We start from the raw sequence: 10,708 nt of genomic DNA, 5'->3' as shown, positions 1-10,708 counted from the left end.
ACTGCACCCTCTCAACTGCACCCTCTCAACCGTACCGTATCGCACGTTCCTCGCTTCTGGTCTAGGTTTCGAAGTCGTAGAAACGGTTTCCCAAAGCGTCAAGCTACTAAACAATTGGATATGGTGCTTCGACTCCGCACTAGGTACCCAGGGCCCTAGTCTTTCCCAACGTCTTTTGGTGTGGATTCAGAACCTCCGTTTGACATAGGAAGGTATGACTAGGCATTACCGTGCTGGGTAAGCCCCTTGGAAACAACAGCGTAATCGGCGGTCGTCAAAATAGTTGCGATCTTTCTCTTTAGATTACATTTCCAAATCAATTAGACACAATTTGCTTCGCCTGAAAAGTGTGCTAGTTTTGGTTATGTTGGGAGCTGGACTGTACGACGTAGAAGACCTTGACTGAATCATTTCCTAATCTTATCTCTGGAACTGTGAGTTGTTTTGTCATCGTTTTATCGAACAGCTTCTGTTGTCCCAATGCGGTAAATTTAGGATTGTTCTCGTGAGCCGGTGCCTCATTTGCCAGGTCGCACTTTGATGGTATCGCTGGAATCGGTAGCCCGCCCGAGTCTTGGCATAATGACATCGTATTCTTTTACGAATGCTGTCATGTTGCAAGAATTCAGCCTGCCAATGTTAAAGATATACGTATTGCGACTTGTCTGCATTCCAGGTAAATAATTGAAATCCCTGGCTGATAAAGTCTAATCTCTTTGGAATCCATGCTTTAAATGGTTCAGGCCAATGGTTAAAATCTGATAGTGTATGGAATAGTAACAAGGTTGATCAGACGCCTTTTGCGACACGGGTGTATCCTTGGCGGGACTTGATTATGTCATCTATTCTTTGTTGGCGCTGTTACCAAAGTCGGTAACGCCGACAAGGCCCACAATATTGAACTTCCCAGAGATAAGCGTCAAGAGCACAGGCCACACCTTATTTTCACCACTGATAATCCTTGCTCGATACTGATTCTATAACATGTTTGGGGTGGGTATTGAAGTCTTGCGATTGTGCTTTGCAAGACAGGCCTGGCGTCGGACTATGTTATTCTGGCCATAATTTTGCCTTCCCCGCGAGATTTGCAGCGTCACTTTCGCGTCAGAAAATCGTCGGACCTTCATAAAGGGGGTATGAAAACAACAATGTTATGCCTCCGTTATTAACTGCCTGTCTCCCATAGGTACAAAAGCCTTGGCATATCAGCCTAGACTGCTGTATCTAAGGGTGAAGTGAATAGGCTAACAGCAGAGTACGTATGGTAACATGTGCACCCCAGCACACCTTGATTTCGTTGCTTACCCGACGTATGGGCGCATGAAATTTGCTCAGGCCAAAGTTTCCGTCACGCTATCCATCGAAAGTTCCATGTCAACCAACTTCCGTAACAAACTCGATGAGCTTACTTGTAAAGAATTCCATAGGCACGTTGGAAAGTCCCCCCTGTGCGGGTAAAAGGCAGTATAGAGACATGGACAATTATCCGTGATGTGTGTGCTGATCTGATGGCTTTTATATCTTACAAGATATCAATAAGCCCGGCCGATTAGCCACCGTGATATTGGTTGATTGTGTCGGTTTTTGTGTCGATAAAAGGTTGGGGGAACGCGTCCTTGCAAACATGTAGGTTTTTGGAGGGGGTAAACTGCGAGTATGACTGCTACGCCTGATGAGCGGCTCTGTTTAGCTCGGCTTTTTTCTTGTAAAGAGATGCAACAGCTTTCTGTTATGGGTAAATTTGTAGGCGGTTAGAAATTACGCAAGTATGCAGGTGTGGTTGCTAATTATTGTAACATCGCAATTTCCTCGCCGTATATCTCGTTAAATGCGCAGACAAGGAGCTCGGGATATCCACATATTGTGAGGGGAGACGTGTGGGTTGGTCGAGCATATTTTTGATTCCAATAGGGAGCTTTTTGGTCTTTCCGCTAACAAGAGCAAATTTAACCTAGGGATGATGTAGTGTTTGAAGGAAGAGAGAACAAGTCTTTCCAAGAATAAACAAAAACCGATAAGTGGGTGCTGCAGTTGCTCTAAATGATCCATGAGTCGGGCTGTGATTATAGCAAGGGTTTGCTAGTTGTAAGGAACGTTACTTCACCTGGCGCCAATCCATTAGGCAGCAGCAGGCAATCACAGCTTATTCTTGGATCGTTTGCACCAAAGGCCAATAGGGATAGATAGCGTTCAGCTGCTGTAAATCACACCGCACTTGTGCTTGTGGGCCAGTTGGGCACGAGCGCCATTGGCTCTTCCACGGCGGAAAGGTTACAGTGCAGTTATTTGTAGCCAAAACTTCTGGGCGCTAGTTCCTTGCCTCGTTACCTTGAAACTCCCTGGCGCCTCCGTTTCCAGATATTGCGCTAGCAGGACTACAAAGATGTGGATAGGTCGTCTCTCTGTACCCCGACACGAAGAGTTGCCCACCCTCCCAATCCCGCTTGCCTCATTCCTCATTGTAAGGAGCCTCCAGCTGGCGGATAAGCCGCGTTGGCTGTGAAGTTCTCCGTGTTTATGCGTAGCACAAGATGTTTTCAGTACTACTGGGGCTAGTAACACAGCATGACACAGCATAGCGACAAATAACAGGGCGACAAGCAATGTGACCGGAATGAGGAGTCAAACCCCATTTACGGAGTACCTCGAGCAAAGAAGTAAGTACCTTTCTCTTCATTTTTCTAATTCTTTTTTTTTCAATTTCCGGGGGGGCGTACTCCACCCATCGCGTCCAACATAACCTGAGACCCGGCGGGTCGCATATTGGCCCTGTTCTTACTCAAGTTACTAGCTTTGCTCGAAAATGCGTGGCTTCAATTGATACCGCAGAATGACCAGACCATGTGGGAAATCCAAAGCCTGTCCCAAATATACGGGATTTTGCGCATTATTGCGCGTGCTTCTCTGGCTGTTACCTAGATCCCTCCGAAAACTGGTTGCAAGGAACCGCTTGACTACACGGCGCAATTACATGGGGGCCTGAATCGAGGGACTCTTCGATGCTATTTTCAAGCATACAATGTGTTTGTAGCAGTCACTTCTTATTGAAATCTTTGCTAGCAGTCTAGCTATTCTTCCAGCAGTCAACAACGTCAAGCGCCAAGAGATAATTCCGGTGAACAAATAAGCAAGGTAAATTACATTATCACTGAACTCAGCGCCGCGGAAAGCTAAGGGACAGATGTCAAAACCGGATGCTCTTCTGATTATGGCCATCCCGTATTAATCAATTTCATCTTATAAATATTCAAAGGAGCACATCAGCTCATGTCAGTTGGGGTTAGGAGCATGCTATGTATTTGCGTGTCGCGGAGGTTAAAGACCGCTAAAAGTATGGTGGGACAGAACTTGAGACAAGGGCTGGATAGTGGGTGGGTGTCTAATGGATGGAGAAAACAAGTTTTATGGATGGATGACCTTATCTGAAAATCAAATCATTCGTCGCCTTATACAAATCCACCGCATACTATTGTCTATATTGAAAAAGCATAATGAGTGCACATAAGAATTCCGCAATTCCTCAATACCTGGGCTCTTGAGTATCACCCGCGTACGTTGCTGCTGCCTCAAAATCAGGATCCGGTCGTCTCGGGAAACTAGACGATGAGCGGCTTTTGATTTGTTTCCTCGCATGAAAGTCCTACACATGTGCTGTCTTGCTTGGAGCTGATGCTCACGAGTTCCGCCTCTGGGAAAAATTCCTCGTCACCTAGGAATGCGGCTGGGCGACGGGAGGACGCATTACGTCTGATACGTACTTGGGCGCAGTAAACTTTTTTGTTGAAATTGTACGTGATCCAACGGCTTTGGGATGGTAAATTCGGTAGTACCTTGTTAGAGCATCCGCACGGCTAAAATTCCCTGCTATCAAGCTGGCTGGTAGCGCCCGGACCAAAACTAGTTGCCTTCGGGCGACTACTTTCCCTTACATTTGGCACTCTTGGCGATGGTTAGGGGAAGGTGGCGATTGCACAGTAATTTCTTTACTACAAAGAAACGTACAAAAGCTTTGAGATTACATGATACTTTGTGCTCAATTTCGTTCTGCAATATTCGGGAAGGAAGACGCTTTTATTGAGAACATGCGGGTAAAAAAATCATGCCGCTTTAACTCGGATTTAGGGAGCTCAGCTACACTTGACTTGCCGATGCTCCTTGAAGAAAATCCTACTTTGTGAATTTGCTGTACCCACTTGCGAAAAAAAAACGTAAACACTGAACTGTTTAACCTGATAGAGAAGCTGACAAAAGTTGGGTGACTCCATTACTCGACTACGATCGGATGATCTCGTGTGTTGCGAGTATCCTTCACACAAATCTTCGCCGGCTTGCAACTATTTTCCTTTTTAACCTGAGTTTCTTTTGGAGTTGTCGCAGCGTGAAATTCATTAGGTGTTGTGCACATATCCGACAAGCTTAGCATCTTACTGCTCCGCCCCTCAATACAGCTTCTAGACTGATACTCATTCGGAGCTTTCCTCATGTGCAGATCCGCTCTGTCTGGTGCGACTTCACGAATTGCCGGAAGTCGGAGAGATTGATCGCTGTTTGCATATGGAGACAGAGAGAATGCTAGGTCATATGTCTGTCTCCCGGTATGCGATTGGTATACTCGACCGAGCTGAGATGGTGCAGCAAAAGTCGATATTCCCAGCTTTAACTCTATTAAAGCTATACGCCTCTCCAAATCTTGTATTCTTTTGGGGTGATCGTCAGCTTCAGGCGCTAGCTTTGTTGGGTTTACCGGTTTGCGGGTATGAGGTCGACGCTGGATGGTCTTTAGCCTGTTATGGGCTAGTAGCGCGTCAGTTTCTTTGTTGTGAAAGCCATTTTCACTTTTTACAAGTACTTACATCTTAGAATATGTCTGGAGAAATCATTGGGTGGAAGCCGCGTTTTTCCACGCTCGCTGCTGGCTATCGAGGAGTGGAGACCCTGTTGCTGGGTTTGCAGCAACCGTCCGTCCACAAACTCCGCCTCGCCGGCGTCAGCCATTAGGGGTGATGTGATTCCAGTCGATGGTGGAGGTGGCATGGAAAGGAGGTCGTAGTCAGGAGAGACTGGCGATCGAAGCTCGTCTGTGTAGGTTGAGGAGGAAATTGGTGGCATGATTGGGAGCCGATGGCGACCTGTGTGAGGTACGACCGAGAGCGGATTGATATAAGACTTCATGGGGGGCATGACTTGAGCAAGAACCAGGGCCAAGGCGGAGGACCAACAGGTGATATGCTATATCAAAGGCTTGTTCACCTCAGCACAGCGGGATATGGGCGCATGCAAAGCATACTTAGGATGTGCAGTTAGAGAGGTGTTGATCGGGCTAGTCCAGTACTCGTTTTTTGGTGAATAAAAAAACAAAGCACCCATACACAGATTTGCTGTCAGACAAAAGCGATTTGGTGACCTTTTATCTTGTAAAAGACCACCACAAGGTGATAGAATACGACTACAATAAGGATACATAGCGCGTCCGTAACGACGCGCTTGCCACCCACCATTATCATCGCTTCAATACAAATAAAAAAAAACTGAACCTAAGTTATAATATTGATAAGTAGACCAGAAATACGGCATGTGTGAAAAATAATGATTGGATCATAGGCTTTGAAAAAGTCCCACACAGCCTCGATGACAGTGATACAGCAAGCCACTTAGCCCACGCCCATGAAGCCTGCGTCATGTATCATTCTCACCCTATGAATTAATCCAGTAACATTATCCTATGATGCGACTCGCAAGCCGTGAAAAGGGATATAGTGATCAGCAGCTGCATGTCTATCCAGAAACATAACGACGCGCCGGACTCTACAGGCGAACGAAAACATGTACCCAATCACTATGGAAGATAAGGGCGAGCAAGGCGGCCTCCATTAGGAGTGAAACTGTTTAACTCAGAAGTAAAGTTAATAACCATCGGCGGTCGGCTACATGCTGCCGTCGAAATAGTATCGCGCCAGGTGATGAGGGGTAGCAGCACCCTAGTGGCGCGAGAACGAACGTTTTGCTTGCGGGTATTGTGGACCTCGTGCCTACCTTGTAAGGGTGTAAATGACAATAAGCCTGCTTGCGCTTTTGGAGGAGCACGGTAGGTGCCACTATGTTTGCCGCTGTGAGTGCTGATCCTACCATCCGGCCTCCTGGGGCTGGAGAGAAAAAAGCAAATGACTCCGATTGGCAGGCCTGCACCCATAAACCTCAAGAGTAACGACCGGATGGGAGGTTTGCAGCATTTGAGACGTGTATTCTGTGAGTCACAACCTTCTCATATTGGATGAAGACGAGTCGTTCTGGTTCTCGATATGGAATACCCCAGTGGGCAGTAAGCTAAAGCCATAATCCGAGAGATGATCACAGCCTAAGTAACACATCACGGATATTTGAATACGCAGTCAGTCTCCACAGCACCCTCACGAACATTTCCCGTTTACTGCATCACCAACCAGCCACCTTTCGAAGCAATTTGCAAGAATTTAACATCTTTCCAGCTGCCTTTATGCATCGCCCAGCTTCTTTGCGCTTATACCCGTTTGTAGTTGGATTGCTCCCATTATTTGCTGACCCTCAGACGCCCCTGAACGCCAATGAATTTCCGGCTTGCCTCACTGCTTGCAGATGGTCAATTAACGAGCACAACAGGTGGCCACGCAAACGCAATAATACCACTCACCTTCCCCCTTTGCTTACTAATTGACCCCTGGATAAGCAGGCAGCGCATCTTGGCATCCACGAAAGGGCTCATCTCGCATTGGAATGAACGTTCAGAAAAAAGGATGCCTCTAAACCACCCAGGCTAGCACTGGGCAACATATGACCAGAGCATGCTCATCACATGCAGCCAAGACAACAATAAGTAGCGAGTGGTCAGGATATGGGCAGTCTGTTCCGCGACAGACGCAGTCCAGTCCCGCTGCTCAAGTACTTCTGAGCTCGTCCTTTTTAGGATGATCCATTTGACGATCACTTCCTCCACAACGCGTGCTAAATTGCTGCCCTATGTATCCCAAAACATACAAATAAACCCGCTGATCAGTCGCGTCTTATGGTTGGTCTCTTTTCTATGTTGAGAGGTAAGGGTGGCTGCGAGCGTTGTCGTGCACGCTGGTCTTTGCCTGATCTCCATTGGACACCTTGTGAGTCGTCACGGCTACCAGATTCCAGCTCAGAGATCGTGATGCAAGCCGCGGTTAGCGGCAATTAGCCCTATTTAGACGCGAACGCGAACGTGTTAAATATTTGTAAAATGAGTTAATTGGACGAGACGTCTTGGTGACTTCGGTAGGCTCTTTGGTGCGTTCTAGGGTGCAAAAGCAATCCGTATTCCTTATATACGGAGATGTGCTGCCGCTGCTGCTGTAAGCCCGATCGTGCGGTCAGGCTGTTTGAAAAGAGCTCAGAGTGCTTTAGGTGCTATCAAAACGGTCCTTCGAGCAATAATAGCTCTTATTAACTCTCTTGAACTGTCTTATGAAATCGTGGGTAATGTAACACGGCTTCATTCGGCCCTGCCATGTACTTAGAGGGTCCCTTTGTCACAGCGGTTTGTCTTATAGGACGACCTAAAATACCGCTTCCCGTTCCCTGCTTTCAAATGATCGTCCAGCCCAGCTATTTCTAATGTACCTCTAAACTTGTGTGGTATTTTTCGATTAGGGAGCGTTGCATCTTGTCTTTTTCAAGTTCTTGTTCAGTGCGGCGGGTTTCATTGCGACAGAATGAAGAGGAGAGCTTGTGACAGATCCGGGACAGGGATGGGGATCCAATCCATGATCGTCTTCATGTGGTTAAGGCCAGTGAATGCGTAAAACGACCCGAGAACCAACGAAAGCCCGAGTGGCATCCTCTTCACACAGGGGGCTAGTCCCCACACCTATAGTACTCATACAGAAGCTCCAATAACTATGACAGTTCCCATTTCCCGGTTCCTTCCCTTTTTCCTTTCTTGGTCTGTGATAAACACAAGAACTGTCGATTAAGCCAGTTCATTGGAGCTGCACTACGCTGCGCCACTTTGCATTACCAGCGGTAAGTTGATTCCTTTTCGCCGAGAAACCGAACAACACTGAGTGTGTCGAGTTCGAGTTTACTAGTCTTGTTTCACGATATAGGACTGGGAAGACCCTTGACTGATTTCCAGAAGTGGTGGGATGGAACAGAAATCAGTGAACAAATAGATATTCTTGCTGGGCAAATACTAACAGTCTATTTTCTGTGCAGAGGTAAGAACAGCGAACTGGAATAAGATTAACATTCGGCGCTAATTTCAGTTCATTATTTGGTAACAAGGAAAAAGATTTTAACCTGTCAAATAGGCAGCGCCAGAATTGGATAAATCTGTGGGAGAATTGACTATCGATCTTCGTTTGTTGCGGACTAAGATCGAGAGTCACATTAGCGGTGGGTAAAGTTGTTGCTCTTTCTGCTCAGATATACGGGGTCATCTGAGTAAGGTGTTTGGGAATGAGAGAGGAAAATATGACGACTATATTGAAGCTTTGATGTTAGCAATATCAGGCGTATGTCGTAGATGATCTTATAGGATACTAAACGGGAATATGTTACCGAACACAGATTATTTGTACAGTATCAAGTATTACTATTTGAAAATAACAATGGTAATTACCCTGCCACTCTGATTCTTCAACGAAGAGAGCATTGGCGCAGCCTACGACAACAGGGCAGGGGGGCTAGTCCTGTAACAAGTCGAGCGGACTAAATAGACTGTGATCGCGTGCATATAATTGAAGCGGACTGTTAGCGCATCACAAATTCATCAGCTCGGCAGACTTGGTAGAATCACATGCTTTTCACTATGATCGTGGTTGGCAAAAGTGTCCCTACGCATTTTTTGGTAGTTTTTTTTAGCTATTTCCATATCTCGCAAGTAAAAATCCTGGCGTTTTATTATGTGTGGCAATCTGACTAGCTTTCTGCTTCTGTGAATTTCATCCTCTTTGGTATGCTTTACTCCTGGTCGATACAAACCTCACTTCCGACGGGCCTTACACTATTACACCGTTTTGAAGAATTGTGATTGCCAAGATTGCTGAAAATGACATTTGAAGTGGTAAAAAGTCTAGTGGCAATTTTTTTCGTTACTGAATTTTGCCTTGCTATTATGCTTGCGAGGGTGTCGGCCAACAATGTGTGGCAAGGACGCCCAAAAGACGGTTCACCACTAATTTATGGTGTACCACGTCTTTCATTGTGGTTATCCCAAATCTGTTAAATCTGTTCACCGTTATAATTTGCTTAAGCCTACGTCCAAGCTTCTGTGGCTCAAGTTTTTGACTTCAAAACGTCGGATTTTCTGCAGCTTGAATTTATCATCTCGTCTCCCTCCTTCATTTTGGCAAACACGATTTTTCCCCAAGAATTCTATAAAGCGAGTCGGCCCCTGCACCATATTCTACAGCCTCTTTTTAATACATTGATTAAGTCCTATAGCTTTCGAGGTTTATGTCTAGAGATTTAAGTCACCAGCTCGCAAGCTTATATCTGTTCGGTCAGCGAGGCCCACCTCCGCTAATTTTTAACCGCAAAAGATACCCATCAACTATTTTCCTCCTGTTTTACAACCATTCCTTCCTTCCTTATCATGTCCTCGACCAGCTGCGTCTCTTTGCCGAAGAGACAGAAATCGTTGAACGGCCGAGTCCCACTAAGGCGGAAAGGCCGGAAGATATCTTCAGGCAGTATTATGATAGCAAATGGTGACAGAAATACCAAGGCTCTTGTCCCGGGAGAAGTGTACGCCACGCATTGGGAATATTCCGTTTACTTGGCCATGGTCCTCCCTTGGTCTCCATCGCTTGCCCAAAACTGTCCGAATATGACTAGGGCTCTGTTTTTTCAATTTATAGCAGCTGACCTGCCCAAAAGGTTAATTCCCGAATGCTTTTCGATATTTGACCCGTCCACCTTGAAATGGGTTTCCGGGTACGAAGACGGTGGCGAACATGTCAATGAACGCCAATACCCTGTACGATGGTTCGACAAAGAAGGGTTTGTTGGCTGGGTACCAGGTTCGGAGCTGGTTGGTTTCGACTTTCTCAAGGACTGCGAACAAGAAGAAATACAAGGATTTGGAGACGCCAAAAGAGAGGACGCAAACACTTGCGGATACAGCAGCTATGCAGAAATGAAAAAGAGGGCAGCCGTTCTTGGAGCGACTTCAATCCCAATTTCGACGAAGCTCATCTCAGAGATTGCTGCTGACGAGACTCCCATTCCGAAATTTACTTCCCGCCCAGCAGTTGCTTTAAACGCCAAAGACCAGTGTGAAATACAGAGCTCCCAACTGACTGGCGAGACACCAAAAGGAGCTTTCATCATTGGCCAGGGCGGTAAATGTATACATTGATGCCGCAGAAAAGTATCGTCAAGCTAAGCGAGGATAAAGGAGGTACATCAGAAGACCCGAAAACGTCCAAAACTCGAGGTCAGGGATGACGGGCATGGAAAGAAAATCTCGCTGCCAAATTTTGAGAATTTCTGCAGCATAATGCCAGCCATTCAGCCCACTTGGCCACAAGCACGTGGACCAAAGCTGAACAATATCGACAAGGTATACACCAATTGGCAAAACCATTCCTTTTCAGCAAAATTTAACCCGACCATCACGCTCCCGGTTATGTCAATATTTGGTTGAACCTAACTTTAAGCACGATCGGAGCGAGTGAGACGCAGAAAGTTACCAGCTGTTCCTTCC

General features: G+C 46.3%; 2 protein-coding genes across 2 annotated transcripts; one reads left to right on the top strand and one right to left on the bottom strand.

The window, feature by feature from the left end:
- Positions 1-4,779: 4,779 nt before the first annotated feature.
- Positions 4,780-5,109, bottom strand: MGG_13692 (uncharacterized protein; the record flags this gene model as incomplete). Its single annotated transcript, XM_003708752.1, has 2 exons — positions 4,780-4,784; positions 4,854-5,109. The coding sequence occupies 2 exons, from the start codon at positions 5,107-5,109 to the stop codon at positions 4,780-4,782; spliced, it is 261 nt and encodes an 86-aa protein (XP_003708800.1).
- A 4,486-nt stretch (positions 5,110-9,595) lies between these two features.
- MGG_16014 (uncharacterized protein) lies at positions 9,596-10,360 on the top strand (the record flags this gene model as incomplete). Its single annotated transcript, XM_003708751.1, has 1 exon — positions 9,596-10,360. The coding sequence occupies one exon, from the start codon at positions 9,596-9,598 to the stop codon at positions 10,358-10,360; it is 765 nt and encodes a 254-aa protein (XP_003708799.1).
- Between the last annotated feature and the right edge of the window lie 348 nt (positions 10,361-10,708).

The sequence above is a fragment of the Pyricularia oryzae genome, chromosome 1 (assembly GCF_000002495.2).
Source record: "Pyricularia oryzae 70-15 chromosome 1, whole genome shotgun sequence".
Classification (NCBI taxonomy): Eukaryota; Fungi; Ascomycota; class Sordariomycetes; order Magnaporthales; family Pyriculariaceae; genus Pyricularia; species Pyricularia oryzae.
This window is presented reverse-complemented; position numbering and strand designations above follow the sequence as displayed.